Consider the following 27,562-nt stretch of genomic DNA (forward strand, 5'->3'; position numbering starts at 1 on the left):
TGGCGGAGACGTGCCGCTGGGAGAAGGTGGGGGGCGAGGGGGTGGTGTGTCGCGATGGAGGGGCGCAGCGCGACAGCGCGGTGACAAACGCGACTGCGGCCGGGGCGGCTGCCGAGAAGTGGCCCCGGTGGGTGCTGCCTGGAGGCATTGCCCCAGTGGGGTGCTGCCCTAATCGGGTGCTGCCCTGGAGGCGCAGCCCGGTGGGGTGTCTGCCTGTGGGGTGCTGCCCCGGTGGGTGCTGCCTGGAGGCACTGCCCAGTGGGGTGCTTCCCCGGTGGAGCATTGGCCGATGGGGTGTTGCCCTGGAGGTGCTGTCCTGGTGGGTGCTGCCCCTGTGGGGTGCTGCCTGGTGGGGTGTCTGTGTGGGGGCTGCTACCCCGGGGGCTGCTACCCCAGGGGGTGCTGCCCCAGGGGCTTCTCACTTTGTGGCTTGTGTCCCTCCCTCCCTTAGGAAGCACCACAGGCAGCGAGTGTGGGTGAAGGGCTCTCTTGAAGCACCAATTAAGGTATTAGCTCCCAACTCTTATATTTTTATTTTTTTTTTTCCATGTGGTCTTAAAAATCACGTGTGGCCATTCATAACTTCAAAAGTAACGCCACCTCTTCAGAACATCAAACTAGAGCAGGTGCTTGCAAACCCTCTGGTAATTAATAAACTCTGCAGTTCTTTTCTAGAGGTCACCACCAGACAGGGGTTTTTTAACAATGAACAGTGTTTCCAAAAGCCTCTTGAGGTCAGTTAACCCCGGCCGGGCTGCCTGGCTGAGGAGCTGCTCCGCTCACTCCGGGAAACAGCGCCTTCGGAAGCTGGTCCTGGGCATAGAGACAAGCTGCGACGACACCGGCGCTGCTGTGGTGGACGATGCTGGCCATGTGCTGGGAGAAGCTCTGCACTGTCAGAAGGAAGTCCATTTGCAGTAAGGATATGCTTTTCTCAGAGCTTTTGCCTTAATAATGATTTTACTGTTATTCTTGTTATTCCTCGCCTCCCTTACGAGGAAAGGCTCAAAGAGCTGGGGCTCTTTATCCTGGAGAAGAGAAGGCTGAGGGGAGACCTTATCTGTGTTTACAAGTACCTAAAGGGTGGGTTGAAGGAGGATGGAGCCAGACTCTTTTCAGTGGTTCCCAGTGACAGGATGAGGGGCAACGGGCACAAGCTGGAACATGGGAAGTTCCACTCAAATATGAGGAAGAACTTCTTTACGGTGGGGGTGCCAAAGCCCTGGATCAGGCTGCCCAGGGAGGTCTTGGAGTCCCCGTCTCTGGAGATCTTCAAGACCCACCTGAATGCAATCCTGAGTGATGTGCTCTGGATAATCCTGCTTTGGCAGGGGAGTTGGGCTAGATGGTCTCTAGAAGATCCCTTCCAACTCCAACAATTCCGTGACTCCGTGATTGTAATATCATCCATATGAAAGTCTTCTCCAGTGAGAAGTAGGTAGGTGTAAAGACCTGTCTTGGGTCACACCACATTCTGCTTGAGATATTACTAGGGGTGAGGAAAGACAAGCTGTGCATTTAACAAGTTTCCTCTAGTATTTTCTTTCAAAAGGAGAGAGATTACTTATCTAGCTTGAATTAAAGATGAAATCATTATTACTCTTAAAGCCACCAAATGTCTCAAATTTTTAAAGGGAAAATTAATCAAATATAGGCATTGGTGGCTAACTGCAGGAACTGACAAGTGAGGGGTTGTGAATATTAAGTTACAGGCATTGCTTTGGAATATCGTTGAGATACAGTTAAGAGTTATGTGTACCAGAAAGTTACAGCCTTTTCTGACCTCCCCGTGATAATTGTGCTCTCTTCCATACATTGATGCCCTTTATGCTAAACAGGACATTTAGGAATACTAAAGAAACAGGCAAGGTTAAGAGGTGTTTGGAATCTATTCTTACACCATTCTATCTGTTATGAGATGCAAATGTACTGTAATTCTTTGTTTTTACTAGAGCAGGTGGAATAATTCCTGTGGTGGCCCAGCAACTTCACAGAGAAAACATCGAGGGAGTAGTAAAAGAAGCGCTCAGTGTCAGCGGAGTTTGTGTAGGTGACCTTGCAGCTATTGCGACTACAGTGAAACCAGGACTTGCCCTCAGCCTTGGAGTGGGGCTGGAGTACAGCTTGGGCTTGGTCAGCAGGTACCAGACACCCTTCATACCCATTCATCACGTGGAGGCTCACGCACTGACCGTCAGACTCACCCATCACGTGGAATTCCCCTTCTTGGTTCTTTTACTCTCTGGAGGGCACTGCATCTTGGCAGTAGCTCAAGGAGTTTCAGATTTCCTTCTGCTTGGACAGACCATAGATATAGCACCGGGTGACATGCTGGATAAGGTAATACATAAGCAAATCTAGTTTTTTCTGCCTTTTGTTGCAGTTATAGTACATAGTGGTAGCATTATCATAGAATCATAGAATGGTTAGAGCTGGAAGGGACCTTAAAGATCATCAAGTTCCAACCCCCCTTCCCTGGGTGGGGAAACCTCCCACTAGAGCAGGTTGCTCAAAGCCCCATCCAGCCTGGCCTTGAACCCCTCCAGGGATGTGGCAAACACAGCTTCTCTGGGCAACCTGTTCCAGTGTCTCACCACCCTCACAGTAAAGGAGTTCTTCTGGTATCTAATCTAAATCTCCCCTCTTCCAATTTAAAACTGTTACCCCTTGTCCTGTCACTGCGCTTCCTGACAAATTGTCCCTCTCCAGCTCTGCTGTAGGCCCCTTTCAGATATTGGAAGGCTTCTATAAGGTCTCCCCGAAGCCTTCTCTTCTCCAGGCTGAACAACTCCACCTCTCTCAGCCTGTCCTCATAGGAGAGGTGCTCCAGCCCTCTGATCATCTTTGTGGCCCTCTGCTGGACCAGTTCCAACAGGTCCATGTCCTTCCTGTGTTGAGGAATCCAGAGCTGGACACAGGACTCCAGGTGGGGTCTCACAAGCGCAGAGCAGAGGGGTAGAAGCACCTCCTGAGACCTGCTGGCCACACTTCTCTTGATGCAACCCAGGATGGGGTTGGCTTTCTGGGGTGCCAGTGCTCACTGCTGGCTCATGTTGAGCTTCTTATCCACAAGCCCAAGGACAGTAATACATTCCAATATCAGCTTTACTTAACTTTTTTTTTTTTTTTGTATTTTGAACTAGCAGTGCTCACTGCTGGCTCATGTTGAGCTTCTTATCCACAAGCCCAAGGACAGTAATACATTCCAATATCAGCTTTACTTAACTTTTTTTTTTTTTTTGTATTTTGAACTACCATAGCTATAAGACACAAGAGGCTGTTAAAAATCTGTGCATGGCATTGATTGTAACGTATGTAAATTAATTATATTTTTAGCAAATAGACAACAAAAACTGGTGTTGGAAGTTTCATTGACGCCCATTATACAAATGAGTCTTAGCAGAGTGATAGTGATATTTTAAAGGATGCTGTCAGATTTAAAACAATACATCTTAAAACACTTCTTACCAGTTGCTTTGTACAGTTTCAAAAGTTGGGTTTGGCTTTCAGAATCTTATGTTTTCTGGATCACTGAGTACAATCTGTAAAATTGGTCACTTAACAGTTTTGTTCTCAAACACAAGCAGAGTTTTTAAACAGTATTTGTGTGTGTATTAATTAAGAAAGTGACAGTGGACAGTGGAAACCAGCTTTGTTTCTGTTTATCTGGTGATATTAGTATGGCAGTCCATGGATGGTTCCTATAGCGTAAAAATTGGGTAGTGTTTCCTAAAAAATTTGGTTTGCTCAAAGTTTTCTAGAATTGCATTTCTAATTACTCCAGAAAAAAAATGAATTCAGCTGGCATATGTCTTGTCCTTACCCTGTTTGTAATTTCACATTGGATTGGATTTTGTGGTTTCTGATTTTCCTCCAGGAACTACGATGCAGTGGTGCAGTTACAGGAGGAATGAATGTAGCTCTCTGTGCTGAGTTTATTGTCCTCTCCCCAGGTGGCCAGGAGGCTGTCTCTGAGGAAGCACCCGGAGTGCCACAGCATGGCCGGGGGGAAGGCGATAGAGCACTTGGCTCAAACTGGAAACCGGCAACAGCACACCTTCAGGCTTCCCTTGCAACAGTACCGTAACTGTGACTTCTCTTTTTCTGGACTTCAGAACCTCGTCAATAACGTCATTATACAAAAAGAAAAAGAAGAAGGTATTTTTAAACAAAGTCAGAGGCAAACCATGCTTTTGACGGCCTGTCCTCAGGAAAACCCACTTGATTGTACATTTTTATAGGTATTCGAGAAGGTGAGCTCCTGTCCTGTGTCAAGGATATTGCTGCTGCTGCACAGCACGCAGTGGCTCTTCATATTATCCAGCGGACCTATCGAGCCATGCTGTTCTGCATAAAAAATAGCATATTACCATCAAAAAATGCAACTTTGGTGGGTATACATTTTGGTTTTTCCTTTTTATATTTGACTGTGCAACATCATTTGAAGATGCAGATGTCTTGTACCTTCTCCCTTGACAGATGAGGAAGATGTCAGTGTGTCTTACATTGTTAAAATACCAGGATAAAGTAAATGTAAATATTTACAATAAAGTCTTTCATAGTTTGGCTTTAAGATAGAAAGGAGATTGTGTTATCATCTAATCTGACCTTCCATAACAATTTAGGCCAAATAATTTGACCTAGTGCTCCCCAATACTTGACAGCTGTTCTGGTTATAACATGCTTTTATTCAGGAATCTCTTCTAGCGTAATAAGCTCACTTACACTTTTTTTGGATATGTTTTTATCTTCAGAGATATGTTTTAATCTTCAAGTGCGTTCTTTATTGCCATCTTCTGAACTTAATCTGATAACTATTTTTTACATAGGATGTTAGCTGCGTGTTGACCCATCAGTACTTTTGAGTTAATGCCTTTTTTCTTCTTGAAACTGCTGTCAGGTTGTGTCAGGAGGAGTTGCAAGCAATCAGTATATCCGAAAAGGTCTACAGGCTTTGGCAGATGCAAACGATTTTGCTTTACTGTGTCCTCCTCCAAGACTGTGCACCGATAACGGTGTCATGATCGCATGGTGAGCGCTGTTCCTCTTTGCATGAGTTTCTGTAACGTTCTTTAAAAGCTGACATCAGGGTCAAGAGCAACCGTTTATGGTGACTGAACCGCGTGCAGAGGTTCAGATAGTTATGACATACATTTTAAGGTTTGAATTTCTTGCTTAGGAATGGCATCGAAAGGTTACGTGCGGGACTTGGTGTTTTACACAGTCCTGAGGGCATCCGCTATGAACCCAGGTGAGTGACTCCGTTCCTTCACAGCCTGTTCTGCACTCACTGAGCATGGGAGGGGGTGCGGGCTAAAAAGAGGAGCAGAAGCTGACAAAGAGTGTCTTTGCAGTCCATGGAAGCTTTAAAAGTTACCAGCACTTCCTTTTCAGTGTAGTTGTGAAATATAAATGGTCATGTCTGGTGTTTACAATTGGTTTAGCTCAGAAATTTAAATTACCAGACATCGTAACACTTGTATGTATTTTCCTGTTACCATTGTGGTATGGGAAAACTGGAGCAAGTTAAGCTGTAACAGACTCCCCGTAGCTCCTCAGTCACTTTAGACATAAATCAGAGTGCTCTAAGTGAAACCGTGTATTCATTATGAGCAATCAATCTAAAAAAAGAATTTGACATATAACACTTGATAATACTGGGGTTTTTTACTGGTAATACTGATTTTATTAATGACTTGTTAGCTAAGACTTCTTCTATGGATTTAAGTAGAACCTAGGCTTAAGGCCAAACAAAATTCTAGTATTTTCAAAAGTACCAGCTGGTCTTAAACTTGAATTATTTTTCAGGTTTTTCCCCTTTCTGTTTCCAGGAAAACAGACTTGGGAAGTCTCAGGACATAAATTTTTTTTTTTTTATCATTTTCACATGAAAAATGATAAAATACTTTTCTTCAAAAATAACTTGCTTTATATATCTCATTGAATAAATTGAGTTTTATTTGCTATATACCTTCTTCAAGATTATCACAGAAAGTGATACCTGTGAATCTCTAGTACGTTTGTATTCATTGGTGAGATGTAAAATGAATTACCAACTAAAATCACAATCTAAATAAAAAAATGCCCCGAAAAGATGCCTTTGAAATCCCAACTGTGGTTCCTGAATTTGGAATGGCTACAAATGCAAACGTTTCTCTAATGTAAGGAGGTTTCTAGGTATGGACTATTTTAGTGGTCACACACTCTGATGGTGCAGGGAATCTGCAGAAGTCCTGTGACTTCCATGCTCGTTGTGAAAAAAGACCTATGAATTTGCACATCTGTGTGATTCAGCAATAATGTCATTTAACAAATACATGATTTTATTCTTTTCTAGAGCTCCCCTTGGAATTGATATTTCAAAAAGAGTTGAAGAAGATTCCATCAAAGTGCCAAAATTAAAAAAGAAGATACAATGGTTGGCATCTTAAAAAAGAACTTTGTAAAGTAAATGCAACTATAAATTGTTCAATAAAAATACTTTTAGTGCTGTTACATTTGCTGATGGTACTTGGTTTATAAGCGTTGAAAATCACCTGTCAGAGAAATAAATGCTGCGTGGTATCACCAAACTGATTCCAGTTACTGCTCCACTAATGTCTAAGGGTTCTAAGTATTAATAAAAAAAAATAAAAATTAAAAGTGCACTTTCTAATAAATAAACTAATTTGTCTAATAAACTTAGACAAATGAAAACATCTTCGCTGTTTAAACTCTGTAACTTATAAGGTGTTTATCTATTTATGAGATATACCATATAATTTAACTATATAATTCATATGTTTTAACTTACACTACATGTTAAAAAAAAAATTCGTATTTTCCAATTTTCTATGATTGACAAGTTACAGAAAGTAAACACAGAAGAGCACAGATTTTAAAGAAGATCTCGATGTATTAGCTGTGCCAGAAGCTGAACTTCAACAGTATCTAATTTTCTGCTGCTGGTGTGAGAAGCCTATTTTTATACAAAATTAAAATTTTCAGATATAGGGCTAGTGCCTCTTTATTTTTTTTTATTTTTTTTTTTATAAGCAGATCAGCAAAGCTAATCACTGTGTGAATCAGCTTTTAAGATGCAAGTTCTGAATTTTGATGTAAATAATGGATTATTTGACTTTGCCTCTTGATAATCAGTGTAAGGTGCTTTTACAGTGTTATTCACTACAATGGTATTTACTGAAATAAATCATTCAAGTATTAAGCACCTATTCAATAAGTGTTTTCTGATTCATAATGCATATGTTTAATATTGCCTCTATTTAAATACAAACAAGTAATTAGATTTGTGGAATAGTTATAAACAGACAAGTTGCTTGTTGGGTTTTTTTAAATGTTTTAATTATTTCTTTTTTAACCTGAGGGTAAGATGTAACAAATTAACAAGGTATGTGCATTCTTTTTTCTCCAATACTTAATTTTTGGAAGAAGGTTAAGATCCCCCATTGAAGACAAACCATTGGAAAAACACATAGTATTTACAGTTTGTTACGTACCGTTTCTGGAGTCTCATTTTTGTGGGATTTCAACTATGAGTAAGTTGTGTTTTGATAAAGTAATTCATCTGTATCATTAAGGTAGTTTATCTTCTTGGTAAAGTAATACATCATTTAACAAATTTAACGATTGCATTTCATAGGCCTTATCCAGCAGCATGTTTATACAGCTGGCTCCCTCATTCCAGCATAGATGAGAGACTGAAATTTGTGAAACTAACAGCGAGCAAACCCTTTATTCCCCCTTGTTATTACATCTAATTTCTCAATTATCCCAATATTTAGTGCTGGTTGTACCTTCCTTGAGATCAACAAGCCAGTCTTGCTGCTCAAAAGTTGCTCCCCGTTTCCAAACTTTCTGAGCAATGAGGGAGAAACCCCTTAATAGCTGTGTTTTGTGGTACAATAACTGTGAATAAAGTCCAGCAGAGATTTCTCATCAGGGATGCAGCCTTATGAACTGGAGGGGGACTGGTTCCAGTATGGCCCAAGCTTCCAAAAACTTCTGTTGTTTGGACCAGAGAGCTTGATTCTAACGCCACAGAAACGTCATTGCTTGAGACTTAAGAGTTTGAAAGTTATCAGAGTAAAAATGATGATTATTTTTTTAATTAAAAAAAATAAATACTTAAAGCTCTTCCAAAATAAGTACACAGGAACAATGCCCCAAGTAATTATAGTAGACATTTTGAAATATTTAAGTGGACATATACTTGTAACAAGGAATTAGAAATGCCATCACGACACTTTCCTGGCCTATCTCAGTCAATCAAATAAAACAGATTACACAGTTGAAAATCTGTGCTCAAAAAGTAGTTATTGATGGTGTTTTGATGAAATGTGATTAATAGAGCACGTGTATTACTTTGATGATTAATAATAATGTCCAAGTGTATAAAAAACCACACCAAACATTCTAAAAAAACTCTAAGAATTTATTGAATTTGCATATAGAATAAATGCAACATCTCAAGATGTAGCTTTATAGTTCTTCTACTGACAATAACTTCAGTCTGCTGCACGTGTCAGATGCTTTTTCAGTGTTGCTCTCTAGCTTTGCAATGCGAGACCCAAACTGTACAGCCCTTTTGGGCAGCACGGTGGAGGCTGTAAGGCCACACTCCCTGCCTGCAAGGCGCAGAAGCAATTTCTCACCAACTCCTCGAGGTAAAGTCAAGTCAGCTTTTTCTGAGATGGGCAGAGAATTGAGGAATGAAACCACATCTTCGTCAAGAAAAGGAAACCTGAAGGAGAAATACACACGGAGAAGGACCCTTTAAAAACTTCATACAACTTCATAGTCTTAGTTTTCCCCTTTACCCACATGCAAAGACTTCAGAGGCTGTGTCGATTCCTAACTAAAAATGTACCTTAAATGTTAATGTGTCAGCACTGAAGCAAGTCTCCAAGGCAGTTACACTGTCTTGGATAAAGAAAACATATGTTTAAACTCAGAAGCCTCGAAGTTTTCAAAACTCAAAGAAAGAAGAGTAAGAACAAGCACCAGAAATGTTGGGTTTATACAAAACAAAAATTGCAAAGAAATCAGAAAACACAATGGAAGAGCAAGACAAATTTTAAAGTAACACTTCTCAATATAACTTCTAAGTATTTAAAAATACTGTATGAAGCTACACTGTAGTTGTTGTACACAACAAATTCTGACAACATTCTGAATTCCAGGCATTCATATCTAATCACATGCATGATTAACAGCATCGCCTGTCCACCACTGCAACTCTTAAACTGAAAAGGTGCAACTAAGAACACATTTGGAAAAACACTGGCACAAAGATCATGTGAAAAGACCTTTCATGCTACTGGACAACACCGAAGGAATTTTTTGCAAGTTGGTGGTAGCATGGAGGAAGTAAACACAAATAAAACAATTCTTTAACTATTGCGACTTAACCAGCAAAACCAGTTTTGCTTCATGTTAAAACAATAATACCTGGCTTCTTTTCCGTGATCACCAATAATCCTGTCATCTCTACCAAGATTTCTAGAAGAAATGCGATCCAACTCCATTTCAAGTTCTTTATTCAGACCCTCTAAGCCATATTTTTTGAAGCAAACACGATGTCGAGAATACCCAGCAAGCTGTTCATCTGCTCCAATTCCTGTAAGTACAACCTGAGAAAACAGAATAAAAGAAATCTTTCTTAACATCTGTGCAAGCTAATAAGATTTAACATCTTAAGCATTTAACTACATCTTAAGGAGAATAACACATCTCCTAAATACATTACCTATCATGATGGGATGTGCCTTACACATTTACAGAGCCTGAAACAGTTCCCAATAAAGTAACTAGAAACTCGAAGTAGGTTCAAAATCAGACCTAAAAGTACATACTGAGGCAAGGAAAAAACACCAAAATAATGTTGTGTGCATCACAAACATACCAGTGTCTTTGAATAATGTCTTTGTTAGTTTCTGTTACAATAAACAGCTTTTGTTAAGCACAAGCCTTTTTCAAAGAAATTGCTGCCACAAATTACGCAGTATGTTGTAGGTTCTAAAAAGTCATCTGAATGTACACCTAGATTATTATTAATTTACCAGCTACCAGGTTAATAATGACTGCATTATATGAAATAAAAATGTGTCATATTGTTCTGTCTAGTCCATGATAAGCAGATAAAATGTTATCAAAAGAAAAACACTATTACACCTGGCCCATTGCTGTGCCTTCAACAGCAATTCACTAAAAAGGTGGAAGTCCCAACATAACCAGTCAAGTGTGTTTTACTAATCAACACCAGCTACTGGTCAACTGATTTTTGGGCTGTGCACAGCTGTAAGTAACCCATGAGAGAACTGTCATTTCGCTTTATGTTTTATTAACTCATGCCCATTTCCACATATTCCAGACCTAAGGTGAATTTGTGTGTTATACAAATCTGAGATGCACATCCCTAAGTAGATCAGTCAACTAAATCAACTGTGTTCCACAGCAGTAGTTTTTATGCAAATTATTCCATCTGTTGGTGTTTTTTGTGCTTTTAGATCTAGCAACAAGTATATAAGCAACAGAATCCTCAAAAAGCTAAGGCAGCAGTGAACTGCAGACTCCTGAAATCAAACAGTTTATTCTTCCCTACACAAACCATCAGGAACTGGGAAGTGAGAAATAAGAATCAAATTCCCAAGAAAATAATCCAGTTACTAAAAAGACTGTACTTAAAACTACATACATGAAAATAAGTTATAAAAAAGAAAGAACTACTTTTTTTAGTTGTCACTCAATCAGATTCTAATTACAAAAAATTCCAAGTAGTCATCTTTTCTACCATTATTAATTGCAATTTTATCATATACTGTGCCTAAGTTACAAGCTAGTAATTTTACAGCCCTCAGGGTGCTGGTACAAAACAATATTACTTAATATTTAATTAATGTTTATCTCTTAAATTTGTTAACCTACACAATTTGGATTGGATAGCAGCTACCCACTTTTAGAGTTGAAACAATGAAAATTATAAATGATTGTTGTTATTTTTTTTCCTATCACATTTGCTTTTTCAAGCTTAATGAAAAGCCATACATGTTACGTGACAAAAGAACTGAATGCAGTTTTTAACTCCAGAATTACACAAAGATTATCAGAACACAACTATTCAGTATTTTGCCACTAAAATTCAGAAACCTCATAAATATTAAAGATCCTGATGATTTCTAAAACAACATAACTGCTTTTACATTTATAGGTCAAGCATAAGGTAGAAAACAACCAGTACCTTTGCAGGACTTTTATATGGTTTCAGTTCTCCTTGGTTACTAATAAACCCCTCTCCTCTGGAAGCAAACCAAATTGCACAGCCAATGCTGTCATCCAAGACTGTATCCAGTGGATTAATTAAGTGCTTAATGCATTGTTGTCTCATTCTTTTCAGCTCCTCTGGCAAAACATTAATTTCCACAAAGTTCCAGGTTCTTGCAGGGTTAAGGGCTTCTAATTCTTTCAGCCCTGCCCTACCAGTGATTCTGTCCGGAACATCAAAGCAAGATAAACGAGCACCAGTTTTAGCATGAAGATCTTTATAACTTTCTTGAGGACCAAGCAAATCAAGCTGTACATCCTGCTTGGTATGGTTTTTAGTGGTACCCTTTTGCTTGGCTTGTTCTTTTATCAGGAAAGCTACATTGAGAAGATCAATTGGTTCCTCCAAAGGTACATGTTTATCAGCAAGGGCTGCAATAACCATAGAATCAATGCCACCAGAAAAGAGCACGGCAATGTGTGCTCTCCTATTACACATGCTTGGAAATTCTCTCGTTTTCTGATCTTCTTCTCTAAAGAGAGATAAAACCCGTCTCTTCACCGCTTCATTTAAAACATCAATAAACTGATGGATTACTTTTTTCTTGCATTCCTCTGCAAGAAATCCTTGAAGGGTTTCTACAGAAACCGTATGGATAATGTTGCTAGTATTAGTGCCTGGACATTCACCTGAAGCTTCAGAAATTGTTTTATTTAAGGGAATAACTGGTGCTCTGAGACATAGTTTTGATTCACTCATCACAAGATGTATGTGGTTTGGTAAGTCTTTTGAAACTTGGTCCAGAATGTTAATGAATGTTTCTTCTACTGCTGTATCTGTGCAGCTGTACTTCCATGGAAACAATGTTAAAGACAAAGATTTAGTTGTTGCACAAGCTTTGAGATCAATTTTGAAAATTCCAGATGCTGGGACTTCTTGCCATTGGTTACCCGATTCGAAATAACCACTTACAGATGTGAGACAGAAAGCACTGTCAACCCCATCACTGAACTGCCAAAGCAAACTGCGACGACCAAAATAATCTCTACCAAACCATAAACTGTGTCTGGATGCTTGATAATAAATAAAAGACCACGGACCCTGAAGTGATGAAAAGAGTGACAAAATGTCCGCTTCACTACTGCATGATGTAAGATGATGAAACATCACTTCAGTGTCATTCTCTAGATGTCCAACATGCACTCCATTGAAAATTTCTCCATTCCAAAGAAAAACATTGTTATTGGCATCTTCCAGAGGCTGTGGAGCCACCGGTCCCCTCAAGTGAAGTACATGGCCAGAAAACAGACACTCGTAAGAGGGATCAGACACAGTTTTTATCAACTCTTGGCTACTGTCTGGTCCTCTTCTTCTAAGACGGCAGAGTATGTCTTCATTAAGGAAGTCATGGACAGCACGCTGGCTACACAAGGTAACAACACAACAAATACCACACATTGTGACTTTGAATCCAGATGGACTACTTCTTGACTTTAGTCTTTTCTGAATTTTCCATCTCCTGATGTGCCTTCTTTAATTCATCTAATGTATCTGTGTAAGAGAAAAATACACAAATCATCAGTTTCAGAAACTGCTATGTTTATGAGTGAGTTTATGAGTAGTTAAGAGTGTATCTAAGAAATTAGTAACTCCAGCCACTTGTTCAATAAAGAGATCGATATGAAACGCTAAGTAACACAAGTGTTATATTTGTGTTAAATCAAAACTATAGCTCACTGTAGCTTATTCCTCTTTAATTATACAAAGATTATGATTTTTTTTCTCCCAAAGAAAGCCACACTGCAAGTAGAACAATTAGGGGAATGGCCACTATTGACTATATAATCAGGATGACTTAAAACATCTGTAGTAAGAAAACTGCACTGTCAATCAAAATGTCAACACTATCAACTCAAATCAAAGATAATGAAAGTAGAATTGTTCATTCCAGAAAATAAGTTTGTACTTCTAACTTTACACATTTCTAATGTTTTTTTCAGTCACCAAGTCTCTTTATCATTCATTCTCCAACCTCCACAATCCCACAGATCCATTCTTTCAACTACCTAAAGACTTCTACTTTAACCTCCAGTTTAACTGGTTATTATTTTCTTCCTATTCATCCCATGCAACGTTAAGACTTTTTTTTTTTTTTTAAGGGACGAAGTGCTATACAGCTTCTCAAGGCTGAGAACAGGGACTCCTTTACGTCCTTGCAGATGTTCTCACTCTTCCTACATCTTCTGCTCTTTTATCACATCCATATATCAAGTGGAAACACTTTCACATTTATCCAAACCAGAAAAACAAGCACATCTCTGAAGTCTACTTTGTATTTCATATACAGCTGCCGGTTTTTCATTTTAATATACCTTTGAAATCTTTAACAGCCACAAATACAGTTTTAAAATAGCTAACTATTTGATTAACTTGATGAAAATTATCAACTTGATCACTCCAAACTTACTTTTGCATTGAGATAGAGTTTCTGTTCGGTCGACAAGGAAGAATATGTTGCTATTGGGCTGCTGCCTATAAACCTTCTGTAAAACAAAAGCAACACTGCATTAACTCAAAGCAGCAAACTCGGGCAACCACACTGCAGCAGAAGCTGATGCAGGTCCACCAAGATACCCCTTCATTTTTATGTCAGAAGGAGAAGATCTGCCCTGACAACACCAACATTCTAATGTCGTACCATCAAAAACATTTTATGATCAACTACTGACTATTCTGCATTTATCTTTTCTATTTTAAAACATATACATGAAAAGTAAGAAATCTTCTGATCAACTCAAACATCTTAATGAATAACTCAGATAAAACACAAAAAGGCAAAAAACCTCAAACTATACTGTGTTACAGTGCACAACGGTACATAATCAAATAATTTAGAGGACAAATTATTCTGAGAGCATCTGTACTAAAATCTGTATGAAAAAAAATTAAAGACACTGTGCTCAGATTATGTTTACCTTCTTGTCTCTATGCTTACTTTTCTGATGTGAAAACAAAATAGACAAAAGCAAATTGTAAATACTCACCCGGTTCTTCTTCAAATTTGAAAGCTCATCAACTACAACCTTCTGCTCTTTAATCTGAAAGGCAAAAGATATACCTCAATTTAATTATTAAAAATAAACCACTGTATTATAATCCTGGTGGTGAATACACTTACTGATATTTTAAGACAGCTACATGCCTGTACGGTTGCTGTTCTCCAAACGGACCATTGAAGACAAACTTCTAGAAACAGATTACCTTGCACAGATTGATATTCTTCCTACCCTCAAAAGCGATGACTACTGGGAAGCCAGAGTACCTCTAGCTATTTATAATCTGAGATCACATTTTTCCCCCAGAAAAAAAACCAAACATGCAAACAATTAATAAAACATCAAATAACTTTAGAAAATAAAATTTAACATATTATCTACAATAACTGTATAATCACAGGTATTCTCCAGAGTCAAAATGAAACCAATAAGAACCCCAAACCTCTAAAACCACATTAAGAGCAATGGAAGCCTTTCTATTGCTCTGGAGTTTTGCATAAACTTCCTTAGTGGGATTTACCACTCTGCTCAACAGCACTGGCAGGGGTGGCAGGTATTCCCATTTTCTTTTACAATGACAGCAGTCAATGCTAAAGAGCAATCAGGACGACCATCTTAAAAGCCAACAAAATAGAACAAAGTATGGTCAGTAGACACTGAATTCTTTTTATTAGAAACAAACAATGCGGTTTTCTTCGTTCTTCTTTTCTATCTCCTGGAATTGGTGCAACAATAAAAAGCTGTCACAGAGTTACATTAGCCAAACTGAATGTGGCATACAGAAAAAACAAATTTTCCAGCAGCTACATTACTATCTGATATTTACAATTCCAACAGACAAAACAGCAGTATCATCTTTTGCCATGGACTAAACCGGCCACTTCAGCACAATAGAAATTACAACCTGCAATACTATTATGTCCTAGCTTTATATCTTCCCAGGAAATCAAAAATACCACTGACTATACAACATGACCATGTGGAAAGGAAGTCATTTTTTGAGGGAAAGCAGTTCCATAGAACTTGACAGATTTCATCCTGAACAAAGCTATTGGCATCACAGAAAACAGAGCAGATTTAGGAGAAGCGCCGGCCTCTGTGACTGAAATCCCCTGTGATTTTTTGAACAGGTACAGCTGAAGTAGACATTACACAGAAAAACCTCGCTGCGACTCACCTGACATTTCAAACTCAACTTGGAGCAGCAAGAACCACAAAACCGATTTGACAAGAGAGTGATGCCAACAAGAACTCTAGGCAATCCTGCTTCAGCAGGGGAGTTGGACTAGATGATCTCTATGGTCCCTTCCAACTCTAAAAATTCAGTGAAAAATTCAGTGAAACTGGCCACATGACAGACACTCTGCTCCGAGACCTACACCCAGAACCCTGCATCATTATATTGATACCTAAGACAGATTTTATGTAGTTTATAAATGGTTAAACTGTAGAGAATCTTCTTTTAGAGAAGAAGTGTAGCTATTTTAGCAACCATCCCAAATGGTTTCAAGGACTTAGTAAGATAAGAAAGGATGTCTGTGACCCTGAGAACATGGTGAACTAAGACAGGGATGCAATAAATATTAGTTTCAATGAGCAATTAAGCAGCTATAATGTTTTGCCAACATGGAAAGTGAGCCAAAGGACAGGTGAAGAAGATGAAGGTTGAGGAAGAAACGACCCTCACTCAAAATGAGGACCATCAGAAGGCACAACTACACGTGCCCAAAAGCTTATTAAAATATGTAAATGAATTCTCGGAAATGTAATGAATATGTATACCTGTTGTGTATAAATTTAATTTGACAGTAATATTGGGTGCGCACCACAGGAGAAGCTATCCCCTGTGCCGCAATAGAGAACGCCCGCTGTCTAAACGTAAAATTTTGAGTCTTTGAAAGTTTTATCTGCCGGTCTGCGGTAACAGTACCCCCCGTTTCCTGACGGAACTCGCCCTCCTCTTCTTCACGCTGATCGCACCACAGGTTACAGGCTTCGCGGGGCCGCCATCCCCCCCTCCCCGGCAGCACGGCCCTGGACGCGCCTCAGCCCGCCCGCACCGCGGGGAGAACGCAGCCTCAGGCGGGGCCGCCAGCCGCGCCGCAGCCCCCTGCCTCCCTCCTTTCCCTCCCTCCCGGCCGGCCAGCCGGCCGCCTCAGCTCACCCTACGGCTCAGCTCCTCCTTATGGCGCGCTTTAGCGCTCTCCTCCCTCTTCTCCTTCTCCTCCTCTTCCTCCTGCCGCGCCGCGCGCCCCGACATCACCCCGCGCGCACAGGCCCCAACTGACCGGCGGCCAACGGCTACACCCCCCCGCCCGCCCCGCGCGACAACCCCTCAAACGGCGCGTGCGCACAACGGGCCGGATGGGAAGGAGGACGGGCGGGAGGGAGGGAGGGAGTGTGCGCATGCGCGCGGCGGGGCCACGCGGGGCGCCCACGGGCAGGCGCAGCTGAGCGCGCGCGGGCGGGGCGGTGCCGTCGCACCTGGCGCCCCCTTGGCGGTAGCGGATAAAGGGGCCTGCTCCTGGCGGCTCCCCTCGTCTGTGAGGTGTTTTTTAGCAGGGCCAAGGTGAAAATGCTGTCTGGAGCGTTTTCAGAAACCGGGCCTCGCTGAGCGTGAAGAGGAAACGGGCGCAAACTTGAATTTAAGAAGTTCCACCTAAACGTGAGGAGGGACTTCTTCACTTCGAGGGTAGGAGAGCCATGGAACAGGCTGCCTGGGGAGGTGGTGGAGCCTCCGTCTCTGGAGACATTCAAAATCCACCTGGACTTGTTCCTGTGCAACCTGCTCTGGGTGGACTTGCTCTGGCAGGGGGGTTGGACTAAGTGATCTCCAGAGGTCCCTTCCACCCCATATGATTCTGTGAAGAGGAAAAAAAGAAGTGCTTTGCCTTGGAACTGTTTGTGGTGGTGACCCTGCACTGGTGTCAGGCATTTCACTTAAAGGTATTCCACAGGAGATGTGAACTATACTTAAAGATACTAAGATAACATGCTTTCCTCTTGGGTAGGATGATCTTAATATTTCTTTATCCCTTCCATTCTACTACAGATACATCACAGTGAGGCATGTGTCTTCCTGTCTCTTTAAGGGGCAGGATGGTGAGGGCACAAGGACAAATACATTCTCATGGTTTGCACCCAAAAATAAATCTAGGCTGAGAAATAGTAAAAGGAGCAACTTACGGTGACAGTTTTGAAAATGCCTTTCAGTACAACCAATGAGGAACAAAATAATTTAAGATAGAGTTTGATTTACAAAAGAAATTGCATGCTCTTATCACAGAGTTAATTGGTGAATAAATTGTGTATTGCAGGAAATTGGAAGCCTGATTTTCATGGAAAATAGATATATTTATTAATGACTACTAGTGGTTATTGTCGGGGAATTTGGGTAAGACTTTATCAAGGTGGCTGATGTAGAAACATTATGGTTATTTCTTGGTCTCATGTTATCCCTTTCCCTCTTTTGCACATTGTGTAATTATTCTAAAGACTCAAGAGCCATTCCGAGCTTATAGACTACTACAGAAGTGTCATAAAATCCTGTAAGCCCTTATGCTACTGACTAATGCAAACATTGTGCAAATCTTCGTTAATTACTTGAAATATTTCCTACTTCAAGAAGTGAGATAGGAGTGTTGACTCTTGCTGCTTTGTGGCTCACATAATTGTATGTGTTATGTATTCTGATAATATTTAGAGCTTGTGGCAAGGTTACACCTCATTTTGGTGGTATCCGTGAGCTTGGCTGGAATACTGTGGCGTTGATTGGAATTTTTGGCAGTGCTATAGGAAGAATATGGATTTTGGCTCCTAGTAGAAGCATGCAAAAAGACAGTACTTAATGATACAGTAAGAATATTTAACAATATAGCAACTTGCAAATGATATGCTTATTTGCTTTCAGAAAGAGACTGAAGTTACAGTTTCATAAAAGGTCGGTCTTGCTCTTTCCTCCACCTTCAGTCACACATTTCTGCCTCCATCCTTGCATCAACATGACTGCTTGTGGGATTGTGTGACCAGGCAGGTTAGGTAGTTGATTGGGCTTTCTTTGTAGTGTACCAGCGCTTATGTACTCTGGCAGTCCCAAAGCAGATTAACTGAAGCTGCCTGGGGAACTGTTGCCAAGGGGTTGAAGAGATTCTGGGGTTTGTCCTTCAAATTCTGGAAGAAATACGCACAACTGGGTCGCATAGGAGTTTTGATGGTTTTGTTCTGTGTGCTTTGTAGTTTGTCATTCTGTGGAGTGATTTGTTTAATCTGGATACCTCCCAACCCGCTGCTGCCTGAGTGTTTTATTTGCTGTTGATAAGTTACAAAGGTTGATGATCAAGTAAACCAGAAGTCAAAGTATAATTACTGATGATCCTTTTCATGTTCAGTAATAAATACAGTTAATGTTTATTAATCAAAAATTCATCACTGTTCCTGAGAAATGTTTCATCAGTTGGTTCATAAAAGTGATGATAATGGTCTTGGGGCATAATAGCAAATGTGGAATGTTTTCCACTTCTGGTCTTACTGCAAATTGCTGATTTTTCTACTGATATGGAATGTTCTTTTGAGAAGTCCTTAGAATGAATGGATTCCTGCAGTATGATTACTCCTGGAATTACCCCCATTCATACTCACAATAAGAGCAGCTCTGTTTAAAACTCAACAAAGGAAAAGGTCAGGCCTGTTTATCTCCCTGTGCAGAGCTGTGACACCTTAATTCAACCTTATTTCAGGGCTGCTGAAGTTCTGTTGTTTGCTATGTGCTTGCACTGTTTTTCATGAGAGGTGGTGAGATGGCTGAGGAGTTGATCTGGCTAACAGCTGAGTGGGCAGTGTAGTTCAGTGATACATCTCCAGTCAACCTGCTTGGCTCTTCTCTTTTGTCAGCTCAGGTGCTCTGAACTATTTCTGGCACAAAACTGTTTTGGGGAGGTTAATAACGCCTGACACATGTTCATAAAGTATCAAGGAATATTGAAGAGTCTTTTGAAGTCTCACCTTTTCAGCATCTGGGATCTTTACAAATACAAAACGTAATGCAAATTACCCAAAAAGCAATGCAAACAGTTACAAAACAGGCAGTCCTTGCTGATGCCAGAAGATATTTTAAGTTGTCATCGCGTGTCAGCAAACATATGACCAAAACAGTATCCTCAAATAACCGAGCTCAAGCTCTGACGGACTGTTATTAAGCCCCTTTGGGGCTTAGCAGTGCCAAGTTTCCATTCTTTGCTGCAAGCTGGGAATCTGCATGTGCTCAGTTCTGTATCTAAGTTGATGCTTGGGAACATGTTAAGCCATGATAACTTGACTGTGGGTTCAAACTTGAGCCATTTACTAAGTTCAGGTGTGACTGCAATCTGAGGAAACTTGTCATGCTTTAGAAAAACCAGCCTTGAAGGTCCTTAGAACTTGAGCAGTACCAGGACAATTGTAGCTCTGATGTTGGCCACAAGAGAGCAAGCTGAAACTGTGCTGGCTGTTCAGTGAATCCACAGATAGTCAAAGAAAGAATGGAGCCTGGGGCATGAGACAGGTAGATGAGGTCTCTAGATGGGGGAGAGCCTGGTCAGAGGGTATCTGCAATTATGGTTTTTTGTCTTTTCTGGAACATCTTAAATTCTGATCCTGGGTTATTTTGTATTTGGAGATAGTAACTTTAGAATCCATGTGAGTAAATTCTGAGATGTAATATTGATTTCTACATGAACTTCTCAGTTAAACCTACATTTTAATAACTTACTAACTCATACTGGTATAAGAAAATGAAAATTGCTGAAATTAATTGGGTTAGCTTTATGCTAATTTGATTGAGACATTGGGATTTGAAGGGAGTTAGGTTAGTTTACACAACAAGGGATCTGGATCTATGTTCTGGAATGTATGCGAGGTTGTGGTTTCTTTCCTTAGGTTAAATATCTAGATTATCAATTGCGTAAGAAAACTTACAAACCCTCTAATCATTCTGCTTTAAAAGTCCTATTACTGCAAACAAAACACAAAGTCTGAGCACTTAAATGAGCTTGAAGTTCTGTCAGTTTTTTCAGTATTTACTTCTGATACACTGTTAAAACAATCTGAAACTCCTTTGCACAAAACTTCTGCACAGGTCAGATGCAGCAACTTCTTCATTTTCTAATTAAAAGCAGAATTTAATCACTTTCACATGGAAGACTTTAAGGCTGTTGTGAAAATAGCTGATAACTTGCATAGCATCAGCCTGTCATTAGTTTTTACAGTCTGATTGAATTCCTTAAAACTTCTAAAAGTGCTGGACCGAGCACCGAGCACCTTGTTTGTAAAATATGCCCAGCATAGTCTTTCATATGATGATTTAAATAAAAGAGGGTTTAAAAATAGACTTGAAAGTCTACTCTGTGTTCTTCAGTGTAAAACTGAAGTGATTCTCATGAATGCCAGGAGGACCTTTCTCCAGGTCTTACGTTGCTGTAGCTAATAGCACAGGTTGACCCTTAATTCTCATAATCTTTCCTTCTTTAGCGAAGAACACCTTGTTGTGCACTTTGCTAGAGTTTAGAAGAGTGTTGAGAAGTTTGTGTGAGCGGTAGTTTGACTTAGAAAGATTTGGATTTGTCACTTGTTCATGAACTCCTTTTTTTGTTTTAGGGAGTTCATAATCTGGCACGGCAGTCCCTCACATGCTTTGAATAACCAACACACAGGTTTACTACAGTAACCATCTAGTTTGAATATGAGATCAGATTTCCAGATGTGTATTTTGAGCAGTATCCTTACGGATCTTAAAAAAGCAAATGCTCTATCTTATAACAACTAATGTTTTGTTTGCAGGATGAAGTTGGAAGTCTGCTGGGTGAAAGCCCTTCTGTTGATGCCATTAAGGACTTAGAACTGCTCATGAACACCAGATGGACCTATGCCTCATTTGCGTTTCCTTGGATTGGGGCATCCTGATGCAAAATCAGATCAGTGCTGATATTTCTGCCTGATGAGAAAGGGAAAAGAGAACTGCACCAAATATGCTCCGAGTGAGGAGTCAACCTGCCCAGTAAGTCTGCTTTTTGCAAGCTGAGCTAGGAAGCCTGGAGAAGACTTAGAGGGATAATTATGTGCTTGCTTCTATTTCCTGTTGGGAGTGCCTCCCTCACAGTAAGTACTGTGTTTAATACTATGTACAACTGATATTGTCTTGGAGATAAAACATGGAGATGAGATTGCTTTGAAGGAATAGGCAGGACTGAGCAGGATGAGCTGAAGGTACAGAAGTAGCAGTCTGCTTGTTTTGCTCTAATATGGGTCTTCTAGAACCAGGGACTTGGTCATTTCGGTTGAGATAGGTTACAGTCCCATAAAGCATGTTCCTGCAGACACAAAATGGACCTGCCTAAATGTGAGCTTGGGCAGACCAGAACATGTCTGAGTTGGCTGGAGAAAGGGGGAAATGCCTGTTACCTTTGTAAGGCTCTCTGAGGCAAGAGTGAAGGTAAGAATGTTTGTTCTAAGACACCCAATTGGATTAGGATCTTACCTAGATGGATTTATTAAATGTGTTGCTCTCAAGTGCTTTTTGACCCTGTGTCCTCATTGTTGCAGACATTTGGACTTAGTGCTTGCTATTGAGCAAATAAAGCCACTTGGACACCAATGAGAGAAAATGTAGTTTTTCCAGATTTGGAGAGTGGAGTTATTTGAAAGGAAGCTTTTGGGTTTTCAAATTCTAATGTGCCAGTGCCCATGTTTGTTGGGCTTTGTTTATTTTTGTAATTAATTCTTTGTGTTGTAGGCTATGCTGAGGGCTTCCCATTTACCCATTGTTCTTATTTCTCTCTAGCCTTTTTTTTTTACCCCTCTACATGAAGCTTTGGTACAAATCAGCCTGCACGTGTGGCAAAACAACCTAGGACCAAAGTAACTGAAATCTTATTAGGGCTTTCAGTCTTGAGGGTTATACTTGTTCACCATCATTTTATGATTAATATGATACTTAGATTAGCTCTGAATGCTTTAAGTGTCCTTAGAACTCAAAATGCCTGACTGAAATAGATAAATACAGAGAGGAAATCTAAGCCAAAGTTGTGTGAGTTGTCAGAGCGAGGAATAGAACTTTGAGGTCCTAGCTTTTCTTCATGTGTTCCACCTATGAGCATTATTATTTCCATGTTGTCTACCTAGACTGTAGTAAAGCCTTTGACACCACTTCCCACAGCATGCTGCTGGACAAACTGGCTGCTTGTGGCTCAGAAGGGCATACTCTTTGCTGGGTACAAAAACCAGTTAGATGGCTGGGCCCAGGGAGTGGTGGTGAATGGAGTTAAATCCAGTTGAGAGCTGGTCATAAGTGGTGTTCCCCAGGGCTCAGTGCTGGGGCTGGTTCTCTTCAATATCTTTATCAATGATCTGGATGAGGGGATCAAGTGCACCCTCAGTAAGTTCACAGACAACACCAAGTTGGGTGGGAGTGTTGATCTGCTTGAGGGTAGGAAGGCTTTGCAGAGGGATCTGGACAGGCTGGATCAATGGGCTGAGGCCAAAGGTATGAGGTTCAACAAGGCCAAGCACCGGGTCACAACAACCCCATGCAGTGTTGCAGGCCTGGGGAAGAGTGGCTGGAGAGCTGCCCAGTGGAAAAGGACCTGGGAGCGTTGGTTGACTGTTGGCTGAACATGAGCCATCAATGTGCCCAGGTGGCCAAGAAGGCCAACAGCATCCTGGTCTGTATAAGGCCTGTATCAAGACTAAGGAAGCAATTGTCCCCCTCAGCACTGGTGAGGCTGCACCTTGAATACTGCTTTCAGTTTTGGGCCCCTCACTACAAAAAAGACATTGAGGTGCTGGAGCACATCCAGAGAAGGGCAACGAAGCTGGTGAAGGCTCTAGAGAACAAGTCTTACAAGGAGCAACTGAGGGAGCTGGGGGTGTTCAGCCTCGAGAAAAGGAGGCTGAGGGAAGGAAGACCTTATCGTTCTCTACAACTCCCTGAAAAAGGGTGTAGAGAGATGGGGGTCGGTCTCTTCTCCCAAATAACAAGTGATAGGACAAGAGGAAATGACCTCAAGCTGCACCAGGAGAGTTTTAGGGTGGATATTAGTAAAAATTCCTTCACCAAAAGGGTTGTCAAGCATTGGAACGGGCTGCCCAGGGAAGTGGTGGCATCACCATTCCTGGGTGTATGTAAAAGATGTGTAGATGTGGTGCTTAGGGATATGGTTTAGTGGTGGTTTTGGCAGTGCTAGGCTAATGGTTGGACTCGATCTTAAAGGCCTTTTCCAGCCTAAATGATTCTATGATTCTATTCTATGTTTAAATTACTATTGCCATATTTAAAATAAGGCTATTTTTGCTTTATGCAGTCACTGTGTAGAAAACTATTAAGTAGCAAGTTGCTGTGCGTCCTATGCATTACTATGATTGTCATCTTATTTGGAGTCTAAACATCACTGAGATTTAACTGTTCTCCCCAACTATCCTGTGAAACACCGTCACTGATCCTATACTCTTTCCCACTTTTACCACAATTTTTGGAGTAATTACAGGTGTTACAATTAAGGAAGAACGATATATAGTAGTACAAAAGGGCTGTAACTAATGTGAGGTGTAAGAACCTCAGCTTTTGGATAGTATACTAGCTCTCAAAAGGTTCCGGTTTCTTTCAAGGCAGAACCATTAGAAGCTAAGAAACCAGCAGTGTCAGTATGCTTTGAATGTTAATAGCATTATCTGTAGCTGATACCGTTACTTGAAATGCAGTAATGTTGACTGAGTTCCTAGTATTCACAGTGCTGATTTTTGAGTATGATAACTCATCATTTGGAGAAAGAATAACCACATGGGAGAGGCATTGTTACATAATTCTTGGCTTGGATTTTAACTGGAGGATATTTAGCAAAGCATTACCCATGGCTCAGAATTTAACAGTAGTTTAGGTAATAGAAAGCTTAAAAAGATCTTTCTGCCAGTGGCGTACATTAGCATATGTGAGAGAGGTAGCCTAGATAAAACACACAATTTTGCACCATTGAATATTTAAGTAGCATATCATTTTAATAAATACTCCAACATGTCTTTCATTGAAGATACTGGTATGTAGCACTTCTCAACTCAGGACAGTAAGGTAGCTGTCTGGAGGAAAAAAAAAAGGCAACCCAAAACTAACATTAGATACCTGTAAGTTACAGGTGCAGACATTTTACAGCATTGTTACAGCAAACTTTTAAAACCTTTTAAGCAGAATAGGAGAGTATCAGTGTAAGTTGACAAAAATACTCAAAGTAGTGGCGTTGGTTAATATTGGAAGCCAGAAATAAGAATAATTAATTTATAGTAAACAACCTTTGCCAAGTTTTGCTTACAATCTCAATAGGTTGAAGGTGACAGTAATGCTAATACCAGTTTATGTGGGCATAAAGGAGGAAAATTTAGAGTGGTGTAGCAGGAGTATTATATGAAACTAAACTATAAAGCTACCCTTTTTTGGTAGGATTGCAAGTAACTTGAGCAGGATGTGACTACATTTGATTCTCTACAGACCAGAGAAAAAAAAAAAGAGGCATGACAATGAATTGTAATGAAGGAACATAAATTTCTAGAATTATTCCAGCCCAAAAAGATGAAAGTTCTCTCCAAAGAAGGGAAAACTGACAACTGTTTTTCAGTCTCTTTGTATTTTCTTAGCCTTCTCAGTTGGTTTCCATCGTCAATGAACTGTTGAAAAATTATTATCAGGGAGAGAACAGATTTTAGTCCTTGATACAGAAGCTGAAAACAGGTACTTGAGGAACGTGGTAGATTTTTCTAGTATGGACTATGTGTATGTTAAATGCATATGGCTCTTCTTTGTAATGCACCAAAAATAGTCAATAATGTTATCTCAGTCATAAAACTATGTCAGTATAGTTATGTCAGAATTACGGGACCAAAATGGTACAATAAAATTTCTGCTAGTTTTGATACATGCCACTCTGGGAGGGGGGCAAAAAAATAAGTTAGAACATAAGATACCAAACAGGTGGCTGCATGGAGTTAGATCAAAGGTCCATCTAACTCTATAGTCTGTCTCCATCTGTATTTGATAAATGAAGCCCAGGAAAGAACGTGAAAAGTAGTATAAACAAGAGAAAACAATTTGTTTCAAATGCTGATTACACTAAAAACGGCAATCTATGTGGCAGAAATTCTTTTGTTTTTTGAAATCATACTACCACCTTTAACAAGATGAGGTGGACTTGTCTCCTACCGTTTGCTGATCGTGGAGGAGCTGAGTCTTCCTATGAACAGTGTTCAAAACTGAAAAGGCAACTCAAAATTTCAAGCAATCCTTAGGCATGAAGAATATGGTTAAGATGTTGATGGTTGGACTGCGAGGGTTATTGAGGGATTTATCCCCAGTGCAGAAAAAGGCCCACACCCAACCCCCTGAACAGTAGTGTCACAGGCTGTGCCTGGCTTATTGGTGAGTAGACTTCAAGTCATATGTTTGTCACAACTGTTAAATAATTTATACTGTGTTCAGCACAATTAAAGCAGAACAGACAGGTTTGGCAAATACCTGCTGAAGAGGCCTTGTCACCAGCCCTTGCAACGATCAGATTTGCTTTATTAGTTAAACAGTTACTGCAAAGATGACATTAAGGTATCTGATTAAAAATTATATTAGGTAGAAGGAGGTCATGATCTCTTTAAAAATCAGAGGAAGACGATTATTATTTTTTCATCTTTTGCATTTTACTTTTTATCTGAAGTATTTAATTGACTTTTAATCCTCTGTTAAGTAAGTGCACTAAATACAGTCTTACATGGATGGTTTGCTACTGAAATGAGCACAACAGCTTCTTAACAGTACATAGAACCATTTAAAATACTTTAGATAACAGAGGAAGGCTCTAGCATTCAGTTACTGTGCATGTAACTTACACTTGTTTACTTCATCTTTACACAAAGTGTTGCCAGGAGACTTTGCCATGCTTATTTTCAATCATGCACTAGAATAAACACTTGCAGACTGTATGCTTCCCCCTTCAGTGCTCAACCTTTATTTTTTTAATACGAGAGCTAACAGATAACACCTTGGAGAATAAACTACATATTAGTATAACCAAAAAATTGGAAAATTTTGTTCACATATGGTGTTGGGAAATAAAAACCATTTCTTGTTCTGAGTAATAATTGGAAAATGGATTTATTTTTAGTTTGCAATTGTATTTGGTATTTTTAACTCTAATAAAAGTCATTATCTCATTATATAAGAACTTGAACATGTGATCTGCATCTTGTTTAAATAGTCCAGAAAGCCAAATTCTGCTACCTTCCTCTTGTAGGTAATTTGAATTGAATGGCTGTTGATTAAAAAGCAAGATGAGTAAGATTTAGGTGGTAAAGAAGTATTCTGGTGACTGCATACTTTCTGTGGGGAATATAAGAAACACAGTCTTGAAAGTTTTTCTGCTGGAGGATTTCCATTAGCTTTAATGGAACTTCATGTCTCATTTGTATACATTTCAGTGTGCTTAAGTCTGTGTGTGAGTACAGAAATATGAGTTTAAATATATATGCAAATAAGCATTCTGTATTAGATAAGTATCCTAGATATTCTAATTATTGTTAGTAGCATTTCTTTATATTGTAGATTCCTGTATGTATGTATCATGTCAAATAAGGAGTTTGTAGTTAAACTCTAAAAAAAAAAAATATTTCCAAGTTAGTGTCATGCCCAGGAAAGAGTGAAGCAGAGATTAAATATTGGATGTGTAGACAGAAAAGCTTAAGAAATCATTAGTGAAAATCAAACAAGAATAGTGTGGAAAAATTGGGAAGGGCTGAATCATCTTAGAGAAAAGAGTTTGGAACTTGAGAACTGTGTATTAAAATTATACGCTAAGAATAGATTAGGAGACTCTATAGAAAGCAAAGCAGAGATGATAATGCAATGCAGATGCAGATTTGGTTTGCAGAACTACTTAAATAGTTCTAGATTTTTGTGAATTTTTGATTAGGTTCAAATATAAATCACTAGGAATCGGTAGAAAAGTGCCCACAAGTTTCAGCAAGCTCTTGTGTTGTAACTCTCACTAGTTTCAGGAGTAAGTTTGGATTTGATCAGATTCTGTTGGTAAGTTATGTATAAAAACCCAAACTGCTGTAAACTATTCAGAAAATATTGTATGGGTAGTGTAATGTAGGAGAATAATTGCTCTATGTAGGTGACAAGTTCAGACTTCTCCTAGAGCATAAACTCATTTCAGGATGAAGCCTTAAGTGACAAGAAATG

At 39.9% G+C, this 27,562-nt stretch overlaps 2 protein-coding genes across 8 annotated transcripts; one reads left to right on the plus strand and one right to left on the minus strand.

The window, feature by feature from the left end:
- OSGEPL1 (O-sialoglycoprotein endopeptidase-like 1) lies at positions 1–7,211 on the plus strand. Of its 5 annotated transcripts, none has more exons than XM_014954674.1 (9): positions 1–26; positions 452–506; positions 665–917; positions 1,953–2,340; positions 3,954–4,158; positions 4,242–4,390; positions 4,901–5,031; positions 5,180–5,251; positions 6,338–7,211. In XM_014954674.1, the coding sequence occupies exons 3-9, from the start codon at positions 706–708 to the stop codon at positions 6,429–6,431; spliced, it is 1,251 nt and encodes a 416-aa protein (XP_014810160.1). In that variant the 5' UTR covers positions 1–26; positions 452–506; positions 665–705; the 3' UTR covers positions 6,432–7,211. The 5 variants fall into 5 exon arrangements, with proteins under 5 accessions (XP_014810160.1, XP_014810161.1, XP_014810159.1 ...); XM_014954675.1 differs by lacking the exon at positions 1–26 and adding an exon at positions 62–127; XM_014954673.1 differs by lacking the exon at positions 1–26 and adding an exon at positions 66–319.
- Positions 7,212–8,410: 1,199 nt separating this feature from the next.
- Positions 8,411–16,618, minus strand: ASNSD1 (asparagine synthetase domain containing 1). Of its 3 annotated transcripts, none has more exons than XM_014954671.1 (7): positions 16,481–16,612; positions 15,494–15,630; positions 14,305–14,358; positions 13,728–13,803; positions 11,237–12,811; positions 9,448–9,629; positions 8,411–8,740 (listed from the first exon to the last, which is right to left on the minus strand). In XM_014954671.1, exons 5-7 carry the CDS (start codon positions 12,716–12,718, stop codon positions 8,479–8,481), a joined length of 1,926 nt encoding a protein of 641 aa, XP_014810157.1. In that variant the 5' UTR covers positions 12,719–12,811; positions 13,728–13,803; positions 14,305–14,358; positions 15,494–15,630; positions 16,481–16,612; the 3' UTR covers positions 8,411–8,478. The 3 variants fall into 3 exon arrangements, with proteins under 3 accessions (XP_014810157.1, XP_014810155.1, XP_014810158.1); XM_014954672.1 differs by lacking the exon at positions 15,494–15,630 and adding an exon at positions 8,867–8,919 and having other exon boundaries at positions 8,599–8,740; positions 16,481–16,618; XM_014954669.1 differs by lacking the exon at positions 15,494–15,630 and having other exon boundaries at positions 16,481–16,618.
- Positions 16,619–27,562: the final 10,944 nt, after the last annotated feature.

Source organism: Calidris pugnax, unplaced genomic scaffold, assembly GCF_001431845.1.
Source record: "Calidris pugnax isolate Ruff unplaced genomic scaffold, ASM143184v1 scaffold103, whole genome shotgun sequence".
Taxonomy (NCBI): Eukaryota; Metazoa; Chordata; class Aves; order Charadriiformes; family Scolopacidae; genus Calidris; species Calidris pugnax.